Source organism: Cupressus sempervirens, chromosome 8, assembly GCF_028749045.1.
Source record: "Cupressus sempervirens isolate cs-2001-9-10 chromosome 8, ASM2874904v1, whole genome shotgun sequence".
In the NCBI taxonomy this organism is placed as follows: Eukaryota; Viridiplantae; Streptophyta; class Pinopsida; order Cupressales; family Cupressaceae; genus Cupressus; species Cupressus sempervirens.
The window spans coordinates 380,341,905-380,366,644 of NC_143125.1; the positions used below are offsets into that span (position 1 = coordinate 380,341,905).

The 24,740-nt window shown below is 35.3% G+C and overlaps 1 protein-coding gene across 2 annotated transcripts in view; it reads right to left on the reverse strand.

The window, feature by feature from the left end:
- YY1 (zinc finger (C2H2 type) family protein) overlaps positions 1-24,740 on the reverse strand; it is a 145,559-nt gene that overhangs the window by 110,404 nt on the left and 10,415 nt on the right. For both annotated transcript variants that reach the window (XM_089797813.1, XM_089797812.1), the window contains exon 2: positions 21,431-21,489. In XM_089797813.1, coding sequence (XP_089653939.1) covers positions 21,431-21,489 — 59 coding nt within the window. The remainder of the gene's footprint in view (positions 1-21,430; positions 21,490-24,740) is intronic.

The following is a 24,740-nucleotide window of genomic DNA, read 5'->3' on the forward strand; positions in this document are numbered from 1 at the left end:
GGATGTATTTATAAACTTTTCGTGCAATCATTAATTGAAGATGCTGCAAAGTGGTATAGAAGTTTGTTGGATGGATCCATTTTTGGATGGTGTGATTTTGCTGATCAGTTTATCAAGCAATTTAGTGATTACAATGACACATCTTTTACATCACATGAATTGACAAGTATTGAGATAAATACAAATGAATCAGTATCAAAATTTAATAAAAGATTTAACAAAGTTTTAAACAGGATCCCTAAAGAGACTAGACAAGTGGATTCATTCCTAATTGATTTCTACTTAAGTGCATTTGATAGTAAAATTCATTATGAGATAAGATCTCAGAGACCTTCTTTGCTGCCACAAGCTTTCAAAGTTGCTATGACGATTGAAAATGATAGGAAAGCAACAGGCAAAATCAACAAAAGGATGACCCAAAATTATATAATACTAAAAACCCTAAGAAAGACGAATTAAAAGAGATCATGGATATGCTCAAAGATATGAAGATTAAACAAAATAGAAATGAAAGGCCACCATTCCACAGAACTGACAGGGTGAGACTTCAGGACATGCCTTACAATACAAAATGGAAGGATGGAAAACCAAAAAGACCGAATTATGTCAAAGACACCCCTGATCCTTTAAAGAAAATCAACATTGTTGATGATGGGCCATGGTGTGATGTATGTAGGCTGCCCCATGATCCTAAATATTGCATTGCTAAGCAATCTGTTTTTGAGGAGGAAAACCATGAAGGTGAAGAAAAACCTGTGGTTAACGCCATATCATCAGAACCATTATGGGGTAGAGATGAGGATGATTCTACAAACGAAGACCAAAATTTTGATTATCACTGCAAAGGTTTTAATCAGTAACGTTGTATCCAACAGGTACTTTCAAATGAGGAAGATATACCTATTTTGCAGAGATTGACAACAGAAGAAAGGAAAGCTTATACTATTGCAGCTATAGAACATGTTAAACACACCTATCAAAGAAGAAATAAAGACAATACTGCTGATCAAGGTAATCCTGCTGGTTTGTTTGCAAAAACTCAGCAACAAATAGAAACATCTAAAAGGTCTGGTAACCAAGCTCAAGTTAAGCAAAAAGAAAGTGATTAGTCTTATAAGCTAACCAAACAGCCAATCACACACAATAATGGTAAGCAAATATCTAACTCTCATAATTTTATGAATCATGCATTGTCTCAATTGAAAATTACTATTCCTCTAATGGAAATGATGAAATCTTTTGATTACAGAGATGAAACTTTGAAGATATTATCTAGCATAGAGGATATTAGTAATAAAAATGATGCAAGAAATAAAATTATGAAGAACCGCCTATTGTATATCTAGGGACAGCATTGAATAAAAATTCAAATCAAGTAGCCCCATTTTATTTAACATTGTTGATAAATAATAAATTGATAAAGAATTGTATGATTGATTCTAACACAATAATTAATATCATGTTCATTGACGTAATGAAAGAGAGGTCTCAAAGCAGATACTCCTTTTGGCAAATGTTATGCTATGGATAATAGATCTGTGCCAGTAGTTGGTATTATTAAAAATATTGAATTTCGTTTTCCATCACCTCTACATATATTATACAAGACTGACATCACTGTAGTTGAGATTTCAGCAAGCTATGGCATGTTGTTATCTAGACAGTGGTCATTTGGTTGGTGGTCATGTACAGCTGGATTTGTCTTATGCTACCATACCAGTAGGGGGCAAAGAAATCAGATTTGAGAGGGAACCCGAGTCGTAATACCTGGTTGAGAATTACATTCTAGATCCTTAAGTCAACTTTTTCCATTCTGACATGGAGAACTTCCAGGTAAGTATAACTAAACCTACTTCTAATCCGATATTAATACATGCAAAAGAAGATTGTAATAACATTTGGCAAATGTTCTTTGACGATGCTTGTAGTTGTAATCACCTAAAAATGGTCATCTAGACTATTAGCCCCCTTTTTAACATTTTGGCTAAATTAATTTAATCACTTACCTAAGCCAAATTGCTAATAATCAATTTATTTGATTATAACCTATAGTTTGACTATGCTATCCTAAGTTCATTATTTGATTAAAAGAACATGTCCCCTTTTAATTAAATAAAAGACCCCATTCTTCTAACCCACTTAAAGTGCACACATAAAGTCCTTTTTCTATTTTGCAATTAAAAGAAAAGGTTTTGTGACTTTTGTCTTATATGACAAGTCAACTTATATTCTATTGGTTGACTTGTGTGTGCACATGGATCACACCTATTTTCGAATTCCACCGTTGATCATCCATCATCTTCATCTTGCTCTCTACCGTCCATACAACTTTAAAAGGGAGAGAGCTTTCCCCCTCAAATCAATCCTCATTTTGAATATTGTTATGCTGCAGGTTTTCTAACAGGTTTCTTTGGAGCTTTGTGGAGAACTTCTATTTCTTGTCTACATTCTCTCATCCATGGCATCATGGCATTCTAGCTTAGCTTAGCTTTCATTTTTACATGTAGCTTAATAATGGTATTGTAACACTCTCATACATGTTTTAGCATAGCTCCACTTTGCATCTCATTCTAGCTTAATTTTCATTTGCATTGCATTCTTGAGGAACTCCTTGGGACATTTGCATTCTTGCATCTTGTCTTTGGAACCTCCCATTGCATGGTTTACTAGCAAGAAAAGTATCTATAAGGCTCATCTGAGAGCCTTCTTATTCTTGAAATATACTCTTTTGCACTCCGTGGATAGGGAGCTCTAAGCCGGCATCCAAGCATTCCGAACTCATTAAATCGTTTGGATAGAAGGGTTTAGAGTGGGACACTTTCGAGTGTACATTTTTGGCGCCCACCGTGGGGCTTGAATCAAGTTTCTAGCTCCATTTGCTTTCATTTCTTATCTCTAATTTTTTACAGCAGCATATTGGATCTAATCAAGTGCTTTTGTAGAATTATCACTTTGGTTTTAAGGCCAACCCATAAATAGATTGGTTTGAAGGCCAAAAATCTAGTTGGTTTAAAGATTTGATCATATCTTTTAAACCGCTTGGAGTTTGGTTCTGAAATTTTTTTTGCAGGTTGTGTATGTGTTCAAAATGTTTCAGTCCGATTTTCAGAGCATTTTGACATGATTTGCGAAAGTTATGATATTTTCTTTTTTTTCCATAAAAAGTCGTTTCTGGTCGCAAATCAGCGTCTTTTTCAGAAAAACTTACATTTCCAGAAAGGGTTTTCAATTCTAATGGGGGTTCTTTCTTTGTGTTTTGAATTTTGAGGTCGTATTAAGGATCAAAAACTCGATTTGATAAATTTGGCCTATTTTGACAAAATCGATCTCTAAAGCGCAAATGAAGAGATTTTTTTAAATTTCTTGCATTTTTGGAAAGCTCTCTAATTTTTAACAGGGGTCTCTTTTTTTCATTTTTATTTTTGGATACAAAATCATAGCAAACAAGTTCAATCTTGTTGACTAGGTCAAAATCAAAGAGTAAAAATGAGAGCATTTGTGATTAACTTGCACTTTCTTTGCATGCACTTGGTTGGAAGATAAATTGGATTTTTGAAGCAACTCACCACTTTTTATTGCAGATTTTTATGTTATTTCACACTAAATTTTGGTGCTAACAAGTTGTGATTACAGGTTGTCATCCTTATGAAAATAATTGAAACATTGCATAAAAAGAACGCATGTCAAAGCTTCAAATGCGCCAGGGCTACTAACATTGTTTGCAGGGCTGCCCAAAGCATAAAAACTCAACATTTCTTGCTTTTTTGTTTTCATGTGTGGCATTGACTAATTGTTCATTTTCCATAGGCACATAAAACTTGTGATTGGAGTCTTTTGGTAACAAGAGAATATGCTCTTCACCCTTGTGGTGAATCAGAAATCTTGACTTGCCATTTGGTTTCAAAAGCAAGGGGTAACTGAATCTTCTTGGTGTGTTTGGAAGAAAATGATTGGAATAGGAGAGTATGCTCTTCCAAGTGGGGACAAGCAAATTACCCGGCTCTTCCAACCCACTATAAACTCAAGGCTATCAAGGATACAAAACCTTGGTAGACGTAGTATTTATCTTTGCCTAGTGTGATCGCTTATGGGATTTCGACCATAAGGAGATCACTAGGCAAAAATGCTTAAGGTACTCTTGTGATCGCGAGATCGGTTACTCATCACAAGGTGAGGTGTCCCGTAATTGAGAGCAAGAGGAACACTATGAACGGAAGCCCTATTTAAACACCCTAAGTTAGTAACTACCCTTTTTAGCCGCTCAACTTCTTGGTGCAAGGATTGATCCTAGTGGACTACCCGGATCACCCCAAGATTTACACTCACCATATGTGTTCCCTTGGTTATGCTTATGGCATTTCCATGACAAAGCCAATATCTCTTGTGGGCAACCACTTGGTGTGAGGCGAAGGAGCATCAAGCGTGGGCCAAGTTGTTGAGTAATGAACCATGACTTCTAGGTAGATATTGCTTGATGTGTTCTCGAATGTGGTATACCTGTGAAAATCTTTTGAACATACACATGATGATAGTTGTAGGGATTTCTTTTGAGACCTCACATATGCTTGTATCATGCAAAGTTGCTTTGTCCCTTGCTTGATTGTTTGAAGACTACTCCATGTGTCACAATCTTGCTTGAAAAGAAATTGCTTTTGAACATCAAACTTGCTATGCTATCAACTATTGTCAAACTTTGTCAACCAAGTCAAAGCATCAAGTCTTAACATTTTTCTTGTGTTGCTTGCTAAGGGGAGTCTCGTAATTTGATTTTTATCTTCTATGTCTCTAGTTCTTGAACATGCTTAAAATGGCTCTTTGGTCTTTGTGCTCTTGGTCTTAGTGCTCTTGGTCTTTTTGTCTTCATGGTTTATGTCCACTTGCTAGTTATATTTTTGCTGAAATGGTTGTCTTGATTTCTTGACTACACTCTTGGGTTGGAGAGTTGTTCACTTGTCACCTTGCTTGCTCTATCTATTTGGCTATTTGGGCATCTTGCCTAGCTATTGACTTGATTCATTCATCTCATAAGTTTCTTGGACATATTGTTTGACAAGTCACTTTAATCTCTCTCTGCTATCTTGGTAAGTAAACACTCTACCTCCTATAGTTTCAACATCAAGTTATCTTCTAGGCTCTTTTATGCTTGGCTTTGCATCTAAAACTATGGAATTCAAATCTTGTGCTACCAAACCTCAACCAAATCTAGATGATCATGATATCCTCCATATCACTAAAGAGTTTCAAGATCTATATGTGCAATACAAAGAACTAGAAGAGACAAATGATCTTTCTTACCTTCATCTCTCTAAGCGCATGATGGAAATGAAGTCTAAACTTGAGAAAAGGTTAGAGGAGAAGATTGCATCATTACATGAATCTTCCTTAAGGTCTTTACATGCATGTGAGTCACCTTCTTTGAGGTCATCCTCTTCTTCTAGGTCTACATGCTCTACTTCAAGACATCAAATGTCTTCATCTTTTAGATCTAAAGACCTCTTTAGAGAACAAGCAAGTGATACCTCCTTTGAGCCTATGCCAAAATTTCATGATGGACCTATCTTTGACCAAGATAATAATGAAGACATGGATGCATACCATTCACTTGAGAAACAACAACAAGATCCTAGACATACTTCTAATAGAACTTTTGCTCCCTTGGAAGATTCTGATGATGACACTTTGCAAAAACTTCTTAGCAATAAGATCATCATGTTACCAAAGTCTACCTCATATGGAAACCCATTATTGGATATCTATTGTGCTTATCATCAACATAATGAGCATAGTACTTCAGATTGCATTGAGCTAAAACATAAAATCCAAGATCTTATTGATAATGGAATTATTGATACCTCTAATGATTCATGCAATGAGGATACTTTTCTTGAGCAAGATTACATTAATGAACCTATGTCTAGTAGCGGCTCTATTACATCTTCCACTTCTTCCAACACTCGTGCATCTCCCAACACTTCAAAATCTTTCCAACATGCCTCCATCAAATAAAGAACCTAATACTTTCCACATTGACTACGTGTATCCTCAAGGGCTACCTCTAAAAGAAACTCAAGCTAACATTCACTTGGCTGCAAACCTTTTCCATGCTACTAATCCTAAACATCCTCAACCTTCAAGCAGTACTATGCCTAATCTAAACACTACTCCATTCACTCTTCATTCTCCCTTGTCCTTGGAAGTGGCTCCATGTCAAGAGGACTCTCAAAAAGAAAAAGCTATAAATGTCAAGAAAGATCAAGATCAAGCACCCTTTCATCTCTTTCAATATTTTCCCCCTCCATATCATATATCTTGTCCACCCCCCAAGTATTATGAAGATACCACTTCCATTATCTCCCTTGAGCTTACTGAAAATTATGAGAAAAGTTCTCTTCATATGCTATCCAAAGCTACTTGTCAAGTTCAAAGCATCACCTCATGTTCTACTTCTCCACATCCACTTCAAAATTGTGCTCAAGCTTCAAGTGCTTCTATTAAAAATGTTGTTCCTATCAAAGGTACTCACGAGTCTATTGATGGCTTTGACCATGTTGCTCACTCTAAAGATGTTGATATCCCTTTCCACTATCCCTCTGCATCTTCTAAATCTATCCTTGGTCCATATCCATCTAAGCTAAAGCATTCAAACCTTCCATCCATATTGAGGCCTTATGTTCCTCCATCTCCTACATTCACTCCTAGCTCTCTCGTCATACCTCAAGATCAACAAAGACGCTCATCCTTGATGAATCATCACCCATCTATCCATCTAAAGTTCTAAACCAATCATATCATCCTTATTCATCCACAAATCCCAAGTCCTTTGGAAGTGAGAATAAACATAAGAATCCATTGAAAAAGAAAGATCACTATGTCCCATCTAATCGACATGTGAATGCTAAGAAGGAGAATGCACAAAAGAGACCACAAAGGTCCACTACTCAAAGAGTTAAACCAAAGAAAATATGGGTTCCTAAATCCATCATTATACAAATGCACTCTCAAGCACCCAAAGAACGAGGAAAATCTAAAGCTATGTGGATTCCCAAGTCTCTTTTAAAAGACTTGAATATTGAAAATATTTCAAAGTTGACATTCAAGCTTCCAAAGGCTTCCATTCCATCTTCTTCCAAAAATCTTCCTAAAATTATTCCAAAGCCTTCCACTCCACTTTTTTCCAAATCTCTTCTACCACCTCATACATCTAAATCTCAATCTATTTCATCCATGATTCCTCCATTGTTCCAATACCCTTCAAAGTGTGTGTCAATGTTGATCTTATCCAGTATTTCAGCTTCCCTCATGAAATCCTCTAAAGCTTACACTTACTTTCTATACATGAACTATTATCCTCCATATATTCTTCCTACTACCATTTCTCTTTCATCACCCTATCAACATCTTTGAGCATATCTTTCTATGGTCTTGTCTTATCATGACTTATCTTTCCTATAGGAGCACTATCTACATTCAAACAGCTTCAGCTCTTTCTAAAAATTCAAAAAAAAAAATGAAAAATGAAAAAATGAAAAAAATGAAAATGTGCCTCGGTGAAAACTACTTCTTGTGGCACCTTGGTAGCAAAAGTAAAGAGAAATAAATGCATCCTACGGTGAAAACTATATCTTGTGGCACCTTGGATAAGTACCATGATGAAAACTTGGTAAACAGGCATCATGCATAATTCTTCCATCATCCATCTATCCCCTCTTCTCTCTTTGATCTTGACAATGTTGAGCTATCTTTGCATATTGGCTATCTTATCCATGAGATTTTCTATTGTGCTTTCTCATTCCCTCATAACCTCCATCTTAAGCTTTATTTTTATTACTCTATCCCATCACTATACTATCTAGTTGACCCCTTTGTCTTGATCATAATAATTCAAACATGGTTCTCATAGGCCTCTTGACATGTCTGCTCTCTTGGATTGCACGCTTTCATGCTATCTCTCTCATTGGCTTCCACTGCTTATCCTACATGCTATCTTATTCATTGGCTTCCATCACTCATCTTATATGCTATCACACTTGTTGGCTTCACTGCTTATCCTACATGCTATCTTGCTCATTTCTTCCATTGCTTATCCAAAATATGCTTCATATGACTATTTCATCTCTTTCCCTAGCTTCGATACTCTTGAGGAGTCAATTCTTGAGGATCACTTTCACTTGCTTCACATTCCTTTCTTATGCATCTTTGCTTATCCATCGGTTTGTTTCTCCATCGTGTCTTATACCTTGTTAGACATTGGGAGAAAATGATGTGATCTTGCTTGAGAACTAGTAATCTCTAAATTATTCTAAAACATCCAAAAAATCATATATGATGCTGAAAAAATCCTAAAAATCAGAAAATGTCCTGAAAAAAAGATCTTCTTAGTGAAAACCTAGCAATAGGCACTTTGATGTATCACCAAAAAAATACAAAAAAATTGAAAAAAGTTCTGAAAAAATCTGTCAAGTGGTGAAAATTTGGAAACAAGTGCTACTTGAGACCCTCGCACCTATGTCTATCAATCTCAATCATCCACTTCGCTACACACTTCCTGGCTTGGAATTGTTTCTTGTCCTCGTCTCGGGGGCATAACTACTTAGCCTATTGAGGTATTCTTGTGCATTAGGGTTTCTTGGACAATTCACAAAATAGTGTTTCTCAACACTTCCCCCACCTTGACATCAAGTGTTTTTCAACACTTTTCAGATAGTTTACCTACGGTCTCCGATGTCGTGATATTTCTCACTATCAGAATCAAGTCTTGAAGAAATGGCCAAGTGACACACACACACTTTAACACTTAAATGACTGAGCTATGTTGATCTTTATCTACTTTGTGTGTTGTCTATGATGATTTCTTTGCCATGTGTTCCCTCCCTAATAGTCTTTCGAGGATGTCATTGACTAGAAGGCTGGGGGCATGGGACATACTTTCTTGATTTCTGCTTGTGGGTATACTTTGTTTGTCTATAGTGTTGTAAGTATTTATGCTTGTCCTATCCAACATGTTGACTTACAAATGTATCATCCTTGACTATTTTGCAAGACCACACTCGGGGGTTATCTTGGCGCTTATGCCTTGATACAGGTGTAATCTTGCTAAATTAAACTTAGGGAATCTAATCGCGTAGTTATCTTGACTTACATGTCTCTGATGCTTAGATTGGATTTCCACATACCTATCTGATATCGATCATATTCATATCCTCATAGTTCTACTAGTGATGGTTGTATGATCTCATGATGTCCCTAATAAATGCTCAATGATGAAATTAAGAATCTAAATGTTATGCACTTCTTGCTGGTAAACCACTTTTCATATTAGCTTGCATTTTAGGTTCATTTTCTAGCTTAGTCTTGCATTCTTGCATATAGGGAGAGCTCTCTCTTCATCTTTTCACAAACATATCAGCTAACTCCTTTCATATATTTCTTTACTTTCTTCTTGTTCATGTCTTTTCACCTTCTTAATCTTTCACTTCATCTCTTTTCTATCTTATCATCACATTATATAAAGTTTTGACCTTTTAAATAATTTCAACGTCCTAAATTCATTTTCGAGATCGAAATCCAAATTCAAGTTCATCTTGATGGTCAAAATTGTCTTTTAAAATTCTACTTTCTTCTGAGCAGTTAGCTGACCTTTTGAGGTCTAATCTCTTAATCATCACTGGGGCATCTTCATTTCTTCATGTCTTCATCATTTCCATACTTCATATCTACTTCAATTCACTGTTTCATGTCTAAAATCACCTTTCTACTCGTTTCAACCTAATTTTTATGCTATATCCTTCAAGGTCAACTCTAGTCAAATTGGGGCATTTTATCAATTTTTTTATAGTCATTCTTGGGCTCTAATCATCTATCTGTCATCTTGGACATTGCTATATTCTCGATTTTCTCATATCTAGCTTGTTTCTATGTCCCCTTACCTCATTTCGATTTCGATCCCGAGGGGGCAGAAATACTATATTGCTGATTGTTATAGCTATCTATTTCTTAGGAGCATTTGTTTGACCTTATCACTTGCTCTCAATCTATTCGCTTTGCTAGGTGTTAGAATTCTTTTCGGATCCTAACATCATCTTCCTAGTGTTCAGTACTACCGCTATCAGGCTGTGCATTCAGAACTTGCTATCTATTTCTGAATTTCACTCTTCGGAATCAAACATCTATATCTACCACTACCTACTTGGCTTCGATTTTCTTTGACATAATGTGTTCCCAGATCGATCACGCATTAGTCAAAGAGGGGCAAATGTAATCACCTAAAAATGGTCATCTAGACTATTAGCCCCCTTTTCAACATTTTGGCTAAATTAATTTAATCACTTACCTAAGCCAAATTGCTAATAATCAATTTATTTGATTATAACCTATAGTTTGACTATGCTATCCTAAGTTCATTATTTGATTAAAAAAACATGTCCCCTTTTAATTAAATAAATGACCCCATTCTTCTAACCCACTTAAAGTGCACACATAAAGTCCTTTTCCTATTTTGCAACTAAAAGAAAAGGCTTTGTGACTTTTGTCTTATATGACAAGTCAACTTATATTCTATTGGTTGACTTGTGTGTGCACATGGATCACACCTATTTTCGAATTCCACCGTTGATCATCCATCATCTTCATCTTGATCTCTACCGTCCATACGACTTTAAAAGGGAGAGAGCTTTCCCCCTCAAATCAATCCTCATTTTGAATATTGTTATGCTACAGGTTTTCTAACAGGTTTCTTTGGAGCTTTGTGGAGAACTTCTATTTCTTATCTACATTCTCTCATCCATGGCATCATGGCATTCTAGCTTAGCCTAGCTTTCATTTTTACATGTAGCTTAATCTCACATAGCTTAATAATGGTATTGTAACACTCTCATACATGTTTTAGCATAGCTCCACTTTGCATCTCATTCTAGCTTAATTTTCATTTGCATTAAATTCTTGAGGAACTCCTTGGGACATTTGCATTCTTGCATCTTGTCTTTGGAACCTCCCATTGCATGGTTTACTAGCAAGAAGAGTATCTCTAAGGCTCATCTGAGAGCCTTCTTATTCTTGAAATATACTCTCTTGCACTCCATGGATAGGGAGCTCTAAGCCGGCATCCAAGCATTCCGAACTCATGGAATCGTTTGGATAGAAGGGTTTAGAGTGGGACACTTTCGAGTGTACAATAGTAAGAAAGGAAATGGGGCCAGTGTTATATTTATTTCACCATCAAGTAAAATTTTTAAATTTTCTTTTCTAATAAATTTTGAGTGTACTAACAATATTATTGAATATGAGGTTTTGATTATTGGTCTTGATATTGCTAAGACTTATGGGATTAAATTACTCATTGTTTTAGGGGACTCAGATTTGATTATCTCCCAAATTAGGCATAAGTTTTCAACTAGGAAGCCAAGATTAAAACTATATCGTAATTATGTATGGGATTTGTTAGAATTTTTTGATGTTTTTTCTATAAAATGGATTGATAGGTCAGCCAACTACTTGGCTGATATAATGGCCAACCTTGCTATTAGACAAATTGATCTTCCATTTGATGAGGTTATTCAAGTAGAAATGAAAAATAGACCTTCAATACCAGATAACTTACAAAACTGGTAGGTCTTTGAAGATGACAAAGATATTATTAGGTTTTTAACTTGTGAGGAGGATTATGAAAATCAATTCATTGATTGGAACGGATGTGTGGAAGAAGAGGATGGCAAGGAAATGCTATTTGGAAAAGAAATAGTGCAGTTAAAAACAAACAAAATACCTAAGGGTCTAGTAGCCTTAGAAAGAATCTTTGATGAGAGAGAAAGTGCAAAGCCTAGCAAATCCACTAAAATCCAAAACAATATTGAGGAAATAAACTTAGGAAGTGAAAATTCTCCCAAAAAAGTTTATATAGGGAAGAAGTTATCAACCAAGATTAGGGCTGACTTGAATTCTTTGTTAAGGAAGTAGAAACATGTTTTCGCATGGAGTTACAATGAACTTAAAGCTTATAGAAAGACTTGTTTCAACATGAAATACCATTAAAACCTAATGCTAAACCTTTCAGGTAGGACAACACCCAATCAATCCGACTCTAGCCACACAGATGAAAGATGAACTCATTAAGTTAAGAGATGCTGAAATTTCATTAAACCTATTAGGCACTCTACATGGGTTTCAAATTTAGTGCCAATAAGAAAAAATAACGGTGATATTCAATTATGTATAGATTTCAAGAATTTGAACATATCTTCTCTAAAGGATAATTACGCATTACCTAATATGGATATCTTATAGCAAAAGGTAAAAACAAACAAAATACCTAAGGGTCTAGTAGCCTTAGAAAGAATCTTTGATGAGAGAGAAAGTGCAAAGCCTAGCAAATCCACTAAAATCCAAAACAATATTGAGGAAATAAACTTAGGAAGTGAAAATTCTCCCATAAAAGTTTATATAGGGAAGAAGTTATCAACCAAGATTAGGGCTGACTTGAATTCTTTGTTAAGGAAGTACAAACATGTTTTCACATGGAGTTACAATGAACTTAAAGCTTATAGAAAGACTTGTTTCAACATGAAATACCATTAAAACCTTATGCTAAACCTTTCAGGTAGAGACAACACCCAATCAATCCGACTCTAGCCACACAAATGAAAGATGAACTCATTAAGTTAAGAGATGCCAAAATTTCATTAAATCTATTAGGCACTCTACATGGGTTTCAAATTTAGGCCAATAAGAAAAAAGAACGGTGATATTCAATTATGTATAGATTTCAAGAATTTGAACATATCTTCTCTAAAGGATAATTACGCATTACCTAATATGGATATCTTATAGCAAAAGGTAACTGGTAATGAACTGTTATCCATGATGGACGGATTTTCGAGCTATAATCAAGTTAAAGAGTCCAAACAATATAAGACTGCTTTTAGAACTCCTTGGGGCACTTACGTATATGCCAAGATGCCTTTCAAGTTAACAAATGCAGAAGCCACTTTTCAAATGGCAATGGATGTTGCCTTGGATGGACTAATTGACTTTATTATGGTAGTTTATCAAGATGACCTCACTGCCTATTCAAAAAGAGTGGAAGATCATTGTAAGCATTCAGAGAAAATTTTCATATGAGCTCTTGAATTTGAAATTTCTTTAAACCCTAAAAAATTTCATTTTGGAATCATTTAAGAGAAATTATTAGGGCATATTGTTTCTAAGGAAGGGGTAAGGATAGATCCGGAAAGGGTAGCAGCCATTGATAACATCCAGATACCTAAAACAACTAAGGGTATCCAATTGTTCTTTGGGCAAATCAATTTTGTGAGAAGATTTATTTCTAATTTTGTTGAGATTATTAAACCTATCACTAAAATGCTTAAAAAGGGAGCAAAGATCGCATGGGATAATAAAGTTGTAGAAGCATTTGCTAAAATAAATAAATAAATAAAGGAAGCTCCAGTTCTTAAATCCCCAGACTTTAGAAAACCTTTTCAAATATTCTCATTTACTTCTTATCATACTATAGCCACCGTTATGTTGCAAAAGAGCGATGAGAGACATGAACAGCCAATTGTGTTTTTTAGTAAGAGTTTACAGGCTACTGAACTTAACTATGATATAAATGAAAAGCAAGCTTATGACCTTGTTAAAGCAATTAAATCTTTTCGACCCTATTTGGTAAGAGCCGAAGTCATTGCTTATGTCCCTAATGTTGCCATTAAAGATACATTCAGGCAGTCTAAAACTACCGGAAGACAATGTCGTTGGATAAATCAAATCCAGGAATTTAATATGGATGTTCATCACAAAATTAGTCAGAGGACAGGGATTGGCTAAACTTATGGCAGAATCAAATTTGGAAGCTGTACAAGTAAATCAAATCACTGATGATCACACTTAAGTTAGTATTGAGAGATGTCCTTGGTGTACTGATATAGTTTACTATTCACAGCATACAAAATGTAGAGATAATCTAAGTGACAATCAAAAAAGAACTACTAAACTACAAGCCGCTAAATATGTCCTAATTCAAGGAGATCTACGATGGAAAAATCAAGATGGAATTTTACTTTTTTGTTTGGATATTGCTCAATCTGTAGTTATTCTTAAAGAGATGCATGAAGGAGTTTGCGGCGGTCATTTTTCAGCTAGGACCATAGCGCATAAAATATTGTGACCAGGTTATTATTGGCCTCAACTTTTTAAGGATTCTCATTCTTATGTGCAGAAATGCGAGGCTTGTCAGAAATTCTCAGGTAAGTTAAAATATGATGGTGCCCTTCCCTTAAGGACATTACAAGCGGAGGAGCCTTTCCAAATGTGGGGAATTGATTTTATCAAGGAAATTAGTGATAAATCAAGCAGCGGATATAGTTGTATTCTAGTGGCTACCGATTACTTTACCAAGTGGGTAGAGGCTATACCCACTCTATAGTCTACGAGTAAAGTAGCAATTAAAATTCTTACTAAGAACATCTTAACTAGATTCTGAGTTCCTCAAAAGATTATAGCAGATAACGCTATGTGTTTTAGATCTAACGAGTTTGCTGAATTTTGTAGGAAATATGGCATAACAGTATCATACTCATCTCCATATCATCCCAAGGCAATGGACAAGTTGAGTCTAGTAACAAAAATATCTTGAAGATTATCAGAAGAATGTTAGACAACAACAAGCGCACCTGGGATTCAAAGCTAAATATAGCATTATGAGTAGACAGAATCACGGTGAAAAAGTCTACCAATTTCTTTCCTTATGACTTAGTTTATAGCAAAGAAGCAAAACTTCCTTTAAGTAATTTATTGCCTATTTACAAATTTGTTACTGAGGAAGAATTAGAGGACATCAATTTCATAGAAAATAGATTAAACGCACCAATTGAGCTAGATGAAGTAAGGAGGATTACATAGGAACAAAATATAAATAAGCAGCAACAAGTTAAATTTCTTCATGACAAGAAAACTTTAAACCGATCTTTTAAGGTAGGTGATTGGGTCCTGAAATGGAATGCAAAAGGTCAAGATAAGGGAAAACATGGTAAGTTCGAGGCTTTATGATTAGGACCATTTATCATTTTTGAAAAGGCTGGGGAACACTCTTATTTTTTGCAGGACACAAATGGCCGCATGCAAGATTTTCCAGTTCATGGACAGTACCTTAAGCCATTCTTTCAGTAAACATATAACGGGGAGTTCTTCTTTTCCCTTTTTCTTTTTCTTTTTCTTTAAATTTTTGTCTGTGTTATTTTACGAACTAATTACTCCCTATGTTTTGGCAGGTCTGCTCCTCCAGAGATAGCTGGAATTCTCACTATGCCTGCCAAAGGCATATGTCCCCAATGAGAGCCACTGATGGAACCAAAAATTCTAGAATCAATTTGTGCACATTGTCTAATTATTTTCTAAATTGTGAGACAAATTATTCAGATTTGGATTCTTTTCATTTCAGTAGTATATACAGGTATGATCCTAGAATCAAGTACAAACAACAAATGCCAATATAGAAGCTTGATCCTGTTGCTGGTTGTTTTATTGAGATTAGGATAAAGCAACAAAGGTTTTATTATGCTGCGTTGTGCATTCATATATGATCCATCCAGTTCAGATGAAACTAACAACAGCAATTCCTGATTTTGCAAGAAGAGTTACAGCACACAGCATATGCTACAAATGCAAATCTAATCGTTGGATTGTTGTCAAAGCAATTGCTACAAGGACAAATGGTGATCAGTTTTTTAAAAAGAGAAAGAGGTTACAAGAATGAGGATCTAAGCAAAAAATAATTATGGTAGAAGTCAATATGATCCATTCAAAATACTGGTGAAACATCAAATATGTATATCATGAAATCTATTGAATATGCTGTCAAACATGTACAGAACAAGCATAAATATCAGAAGTTAGAAGGCAATGATTCCGCAGTGATGAAGTCAAGCACCAAGAAGGAATGCATTGTGTAAATCGATGGTATCTATGAAGTAATAACAATACTGAAATGTTGTGTTGCTTCTCAATAGTAATTGCAAGGACAATTAAATTATGCCTTTCAGAACAGACAAGGATTATGAAGTGGTTGCAACTAATCGTATAACATCTTCTGCAACAGCAAATAGCCAATTTAGAACAGGTCACATATTCCTCTGAGAAGCAACAGTAGCAAGACGTACAGGGACAGCAGAGTTATATTCATTTCAGAAGTGAATAGCAAGGAGTTTTGTATTGATCACCATCAATCATTAAGGAAATTTAGTTTATATTTAACATCTGATGTCTTGTTGTATTTAGTGCAGGTCTGGAGACAACATACGGGATGGTGAAAATGACGAAGATTTACCACGAGTGTCCCAGGATTAACAATGGACAATGTTATCAAGATGATATCAAATGTTCAGATTGGGCAGTAGATGTAAGCAGTGGTCATTTTGAAATGGATCATTCTGAACTGAAGTTGCAATGTTGATGTCGGAGGCACCTCCAGAAATTCGTCTTTTGATTGTGTGCAGAAGTAGAAATCTGTATATGAAATAGCAGAGGCACTTGGTTTTAGGCGAGTAATTGATTATTTCAGAGTCGAAATGTTGCTACATTCACAAATTTGTGGTACCTCGTGAAGATCCTTGTCAGCCTGCAAGACAAAGATTTATATATCTATAAATTCCTCCGTAGGTTTAAAGTTTTATTAAATATTTTTCATTTTGGGCAGATTCGTGCAAAGAAATCACAAGTGGTCTGGAATGGAAGCTGTGGTATTTATGCGATGAAGAATACACCGCCAGTTATTTTGTAACAAAATCCAAATTATATTAAAGTCATACTATTGGTTAGTTATTAGTTTTGAAAAGGTGTGACCCTTTGGAAGGTACCCAATGAGTTTTTCATCCTCTATAAATATGTGATGAAAAATCAAATATGACACCATTGATTCATTCAAAAAAAATTCTCTGCATTCCTAAGACATACAAGTTATTATAATTCCTTTGCTGGAAGAGATCAAATTTGAACTAAGCTCTTGAATGTTGAAATATTGAGCATACATTGCAATATTCTGTGAGATTTAATTGTGTTGAGGGGAGCATCTACATTGGAGTGTCCTCAAACATAAATTTCTCCACAATATAATCAGTAAGAATTTTATTTGTTTTAGAGTACAAATATTATATAGTTCGTCCTTTATGATTTATTTGTTTTCTATTAATAATTTATTATTGGGATAAGTGGATTAAATTATTTGTTACTGTTTAAACGTGATACATACAAATATTGTGGAATATTATAATTGTTTCCTTGTTTATATCTATTTTGTCCTTTTAATGGTTAAAACATTATAGACTGGTCTTAATATGCACAAAACGAAAATAATTTGACGTATCCCAATAATTGAATTGTTCATAGATTTAATATCATAATATTCTAAAGTTGTATGTGAAAACTTATAATATTGACTCTATCACCCATTTGAATCTCAGCACTGATCTTTAAATTGCTCATTGTTCTCTATCTATTTGTTGGCAATACTTTGATCTTTTCTTGTTAAGGGTTTAATATCTATTTGTTCTAGTAATTCATTTTTAATCATATTTCAGCACTCACAACTCTATTAAAGTAATCAAATTTGAAGAATAATATTCACCAGTCACAATCCAGAAGCTTTCCTTAAAATCTTTCCACTTGAGGAAATTGTCTTTGCATTATATCTATTCGCTATAAAACATCTTGAATCCAAGTTTTGTTGTCCAAGATCAGGTGTACGGGCCTTGGTTTTGTGAAGCCAACAACACAAAGGATCTAAATCGAATTGATTGATCCTGTCAAGATGGCCAAAACCGATTAGACGTCCCAGCATCGAGCGGGCAAGGCTCGTAGGTTTCTAATCAACGGTTTTGATAACCAACACCCTCTTTTTCGAAAAGATTCAAAATCAAGATCTCCCAATGATCAATTGAAAGGACCCAAAGATAAGGGAAGTGAGCGAAAACAATGATAATCAAACGGTCTGAAGCTTGGGTTAGAAAGAAGATAGGTAAGATGAAAGCAGCAAACCACAAGTAAAGAGACGACAAGGAAGAAAAATGACAGTCAAAGGGGCACGCCCTCCTCCACTCCATTTGAACAACCAAATACAGATACCCATTCTTATGGACAAAGCATGCAAGCAAATGACTGGGATGAAGACCCATCAAAGAGGAATGATTTTCAACGTACCTGTGGAGATGAAGCAAAGGGAAAGAAGAGGAAAGAAAAGATCAAAAGAAAAAGAAACAAACACAGAACAAAGGAAGCAAAGCATCAAAAGTCCTATTGTAATTCAGGAAGATTATGATAATAATATGGGAATCCCAACCTTGTCTCCTTTAGTCTTGATGGATCCTTTACCATCGAAGCCCCTGACTCATCTCAAGATATCCCATCATTTCGTTTATCAAAAACCGCTTTTCCTTCAAAAGAGATCTTTGAACAAACTACTCTTGCACCCCCAACGCAACAACTTCCTCAAGGAGATGAAGTGTTAGGATATTTGTGACCTTCCCCCTCTTGGATAAAGAAAAGTTTAGTACAGAAAAGGAAGGTGGTTGAATTGATTGTTTTTGAATTTGACCCAGCTTCAGATTTATTTCAGAGGCCTAAAAAGAAAAAGAAGATAAAGGTTGCTTCAAGGTTGAAATCAAATTCAGAAACAAGAAATATGTGCATAGAAATAGCACAACCCATTTCAGAGAAAAATGGGGATGAAGTAACCCTAACTAATTTTGTCATGACCAGGTTTGATCTAGGGCCATCTACAAGGGAAGGTGATATACAAAATTTTCAAGTGGTCACTGAGAACTTGCTACAAAGAATAGAGAAGGAAAGACTTGCAAAAGAAAGATACAAACAAGAATTACAAGGTCTCACTTCCTTTATGTAAACCTTTATGGATCATTCTGCTATGCCACTGAGCATTGAACATTCCTTGGTTTCTACAAAATTCCAAGAAAGAATTAGGAATGAATCCTTTGAGAACTTTCACAAGTATTAATCATATGGGAAGAACACTGAAAAATGGGTGAACAATATTAAAAATGATGCTTCAAGGTTCTTCACCAAAGCCAAAGCTATTTATGATGAAGCAGAAATAAGAGGACAAGTGATTGAAAAAGAATAGAGAAATGTCAAAAGAGAAGAGGGCTATATGTAAGGAGACTACGAGAGATCTCAAAGAAATGACAGAAACTCATGGAAACAACTTGGAGGCTGAAAAAGTCTTTCCAAATATGAAAGAAAGTTTCTCAGAATCTGGGCTTGAGTCCGTTGAATGGAAGTTGATAATTGTTAATCAAGTTTTAGCAGAACAAGAGAAATTGGCAACAAGTTGCAATCAGATAAAGTCCAAGGTTCAGAATGAATTTTCCATGCTCCATCCTATGACATCAATATTAGAGGAAGCTCAAACAACACTAGAGATTTGTTCAACAAAGAATCCTTAAATGAAGGAACGTTGGAGAAGTTATGTGATATCTCTACATATCTCAGAACTTATGATGCATGTTTAAAAAATATCCAATTCGAATTGGGTAGCATACATAAGACTTTGCAGACTTGGAAGGCAAGGATGACAAAAGATGCCATTCCTAAAGGCAAATTGGTAGGACCTACCATTAAACTTTTCAAAATGTTCAAAGATAAATCTTCTCTTCCAGCAGATCAATCCATGGCATCTGGCTCATCTTCTCAAGATTCGCCAACATCAGCAAACGATAAGTGAAAGGGATTGACTCATGTACAGCTTTTGGCTTTTGAGATAGCAAGTCATAATTTTGGCTTGAGTAGGAGTAGTTCCATGTGACTTGCTCTTCTCTTCTTTTATAAGAGTTCGGTGTAATCCTAACTTATTCCAAAAAGATAGTTATCCTAAGTTAAAAATCTATTTAGTAACTTTGGACTCATCTCTCAGTTATCTTAGGAGAGTTTTGTTTCCAGATAACTAATTCAAAGTAGTTACAAAAGGGTAGTTAATTAGTTACCTTAAGTGGTTATCAAAGGTATTAAATTAGTTATCCTAAGAAGTTAGGAGGTTAAGAAAGTGGTTAAAGGAATTGTACCCTCTATCTCCTATATATATAAGAGAAATCATGTAGAGAAGGGTTCCAGATTTTCTTGCTAAGGGTCTTGTGTACAAACTTGAATAGTAATTTTCAAGAAAGTAATAGAGAATCAATTTTGGAGATGCTTTCAAATGGTGTTCTTCTATCATTGTTAATGATTGTATATTCATTGACAATAATATTACTTTACTCAAGTACTTTGTGTGAGTGAATTGTTTAACATGTCATGCCTGTTGGTATTCTAAGGAGGATCTGTTATACCCTTGCTATACCCATTTAATTTTCAGCATTCTCATTTCTCGTCCACTATATTTAAATTTGGAAAACAACAAATACCCCTATTATACGAGGGAGCTGCCCCTCTAAACACAGAGGAAGATTGTTAAGATGACCTATCCAACTATTGAGAAATAGTTTGTCACTATTTCCATTAGGCATAAAGATTCATAAATCTTCAAAGTGACAAATTTGTTTTACAAACAAAACAATAATTATTATTATTGGTAAACCTATTCTACAGTGGTATCAATCCGTTGAAAGATCAACACCAAGACCAATCAAGTATAAAGACAACTATTCAATAAGCAATTATGGTTTTCTATTGCTATGCTTGAATAACTAACCGCTATATCATTACATATTGAAGGGATGTGATTTAAATGTTAATCACCATTGAATGGTTGCTTCTCATGACTCTGGATATGATGGGTCTTCATGAAAACATTCAGATTAATAGCAGTCGGGGGCTTATTTCTCGTGATTATTTGTTGTTGTGGTCCCATTTTTATTACATGTTGTGGTCATTTGCCCTCTTAAAAGTCATTATTTATTGTTTGCCCTGTGGAATGCAAAATTAAGAGGAAAAAGAGAATAATAAAAAATCCGTGTTATGGATTTTCTACAGTAGATTTCTCTATGGTAACTATGGTGTTCATGTGACTGATTGTTGTTGTGGTCTCATTTCTGTTATATATTTCCATCAGTTTAAATTTCGTAGTACATCCATAAGAGATCTTATTTTCTGTCATTAACTCAACATAAGACCAGTGTTTGTGAATTTTCCTTCCAATTAACAAAGGCAATTAAATATCAAAATTACGATGATATAAAGGATTCTACGATAATAAGACTGACTAATAATATTAGAAAATCCCCAGATTCTATTAAACTACATAATTCATTAATTAATGATTCTAAAAATATCATAAGATTAATCTAACATTGGTTTTTCAAGAATTGAAATATTGCAGCTAAAAAGCACATCACAAATATTGAAAAGATAAATAAATAAATCAGATCCGTAAGAGTTTCAAAAATCCTTTTACACAAAAAAAGTTAAAAATTAATTAAGGGAAGCTTACACTAACCGCTAACCCATTTCAAAATATAACACTTCCCATTGTTTAAGACAGTCTCCTGAGGAACCCTGGATATAAAAAGCAGGAAATTGTTAGCTACTTGAAAAATATAATTCAGAAAGTAAAATGTTGGTTGCATATGCAGACACGAGTAATATAAATATAAACATATGTATGCATGAGAGTCGAAATATTATAACTTGTTAGTAATATGCTTAACATTTCTGTAAAATTTCATGTTTTCAAATTCTTTGGAAATTTCTGGATCACTGCATATTTTTATTGATTGACTAAAGTCATTAAAAACCATTACCTTGATTGGTGCGCTCATAAAAGAAAAATCTTAAATATAATATGTCAACAATATTCAAACAATAGTGTATCCACCCTAAGAAGCACAACGAACAAAAGTCAAGATCATTTGCAATCTAAAACAATCAATTTGCTTAGTTTGTGACATGACAGATGCAAAAACCATTGAATTGATGCTGCTGAGCCAAACATAATTCAAAACTAGGGTATAGAAAAAAAAAAATTGGATTTTGAGGATGATGGGGGTAGATCTATTTCAATAATATATATAATTAATATATTTTTTTTTAAATTAAAAATTATATAATACAGCTTAAAAAACTAAAAGGAGTTGAAAAATTTTTAAGTAAAATATCTATTATTTGTTTGACATCGTCCTTAAGAGGAATTGATATTGGGGTTAGTACAACATTTTGCATGGACCGGCTAGGACTCAAATCTAGGACCTCCCATTTGCACAATTTTTGCAATTATTGGTTCCTTTTCAATCCAGAGTGTGGCTCATTCTCCTTAATAGCCCAACTCCTAGCTTCCAGGCTCTAATACCATGCCATTTTGCATGCACCAGCCAAGACTTGAACCTAAGTCCTCCCATGTATATGAGAAGCTGCTCTACCACTAAGCTATCAATTCTTTGTCGCTACCAACTCCTTTCCAATATCAAGTGTGACCCATGCTTTACTCACTAAATTTTCATGCTTGTGGCTCATAGCTTTCTAGATCTATATCTGAATACTTTAGATCAAGATATGCTTCATTTTGTTTACATCCACTTCTTTTTTAGAATGTAGATATAGATGGTATACCAAACAGTCTCATATTTCCCAATAGATTCCTAACCATGTCCCCTGAGGTGTAACATCAACACTTTTTTGGTGCTCAACTGAATAAATACACTAATGTGTTTATTATTTATTCCAAGTAGCAGTAGCACCTATCTACATTCATGCACTTTAGGATGGAAATCATCATCTCTTGAATGATTCAATTTTCCTCCTCTCTATAACTTCAATTTGTTGTGAACTGCAAGCAACACTTGATTGTCAGTATTTTTCATCAGTTGATCAGAGGAAGATTGGTTTTTAATCTGTTGGTCATGGAGCCAATTTGGACCTTGATTTTGCTAAGCTAGGTAAAGGCACCCCCTAATTTTTATTTTGTTTTATGAAATTTTGTGACAATAATACTCAACTACATGAACTTAAAATTGATAATATACTGATGTTATAGACCTGATAAATCATAGTTCAACATACATTGGCTGTTAATACAAGTCCATTGAGGTGTATACATAAAAGTAAGATGTTTGCATTAGATGCTATGGACAATTTGAAGAGACTGAAATTTAAATACCTCAGCCAAGATGTTAAAGGAAAACCCCAAAATGCTGGAAACAAATGTCTACAAGTGGACAGATCTGAAAGCTTTCAATACAGTCTGCAAACAGCTAGAAACACCTTGTTTCAAACTTCAAACACTGCTGCAACGTCCCATCAAAGATTCTTAATGGGCTAGAGGAATTTTAAATCATTATGTGTCATCAACAATAGTAAAGGAAGTATTCAAATTTTAGACAGATCTGATACACTTCCAGCAAGATATTCAACTCTGTCCTTGACTCCCAAATCAGGGCGGCAGGTCTAAAAAGAGGCTTAAACTCACCCAAACATCATCATCCCACTTCCAACAAAGCTGTAGCACTCATAATATCACTTTGTGTCAAAAAAACAGAAAATTCCCAAACCAACAGTGATTATCACCATTACCCTCACACACATCTGCCAGCAGACATGTATGACCAGCTACAGGCTTCAATGGTTCAACCTTCATAGAAAAGCCATTACTTGAACAAAGTGTCTGAAAACACTTGGAAAATGGCCACCCAACTACTTGGAAATGTTTTATTCAAAACCGACAAAAACTCCTCAAACCCTTTGAAGCTTGTAATGGGGGGAAATGTAGGCTTTGGACCTCTACAGAAAGTGTAAGTCAAGTGATTACTAAATTGGGTTATTGACAAGAACCGTGAGGTTGTCATTCAGGACTCTCCTCCGTCTGGATGGGTATCGGGGTCGACCGCCAAGGCCAAATAACAGTTGCAGCAGATGGGTATGTCAGAGCCCCACAGTGGTTTCCTTTGTGTCAATTGTTGGAACAGCAATGGTACTTTATAATCCTTATCGAGTTTGTTTCTGGATGCTCTTGGTTTTGCAGATATCTCCTTGTTATGGAGACTCATGAAAGCCCCATCTGTCCTTTTCTTTGCATCTCTGGCTACCAATGGTTGTTTTCTTTTAGAGACGAGGTCAAGTTCTCCAGTAGGATCAGGGACTCTAGTGGGGTTGCCTGTTTAGTCTGTGACTACTTATTTAGCACGATTGCAGTGGTTCACTCTGACAGTTCAGCCAAGTTCATGTGGGTCCACATTGGTTGGACGATGTCATATCACGGGGACATCTTCATCATAGTTTGGTATTTCCTGTCGGCTTCCTCGTACTATGGTGCCCACAACAGGGAGAGCAGCAACCCTTTCAAGGACCTCAGCATGAGTACATTACCAGGTTTTTGACCGTGGGAGACATCGTTATTCTAAGGGATTTTAATGTAAGGACCAGAGACCTTCAAATCCCCCTCCACAAACATGGGTTTGATCTGGTGTGTATGGCTGATACAAATCCAGATACTCTCAATTTACAATGTACTTCTGAGGACGATCAGGGACCCCTCACTAGGTACGACTGCCATTTGCTACAAGTATGTGAGTCGTCGAACTTGGTGATCCTGAATGGTCTTTCCTACTTTCCAAGTTCCAATCTTTTCATTTGTTGGCCCCACTACGGCAGGGCCAGTGTTGTAGGCTATACTCGCTCTACTGCCTCTTTCATCCCCTCCATCACCTGCTTCACCAATTCTCGTCTCCCCCCTACCCGATCACACCCTCCTTAGTCTTACCCTCAGGAACTCTTGTCTCTCCTAATGGAGCCCTCATTTCCAAAATTTTGGGCAT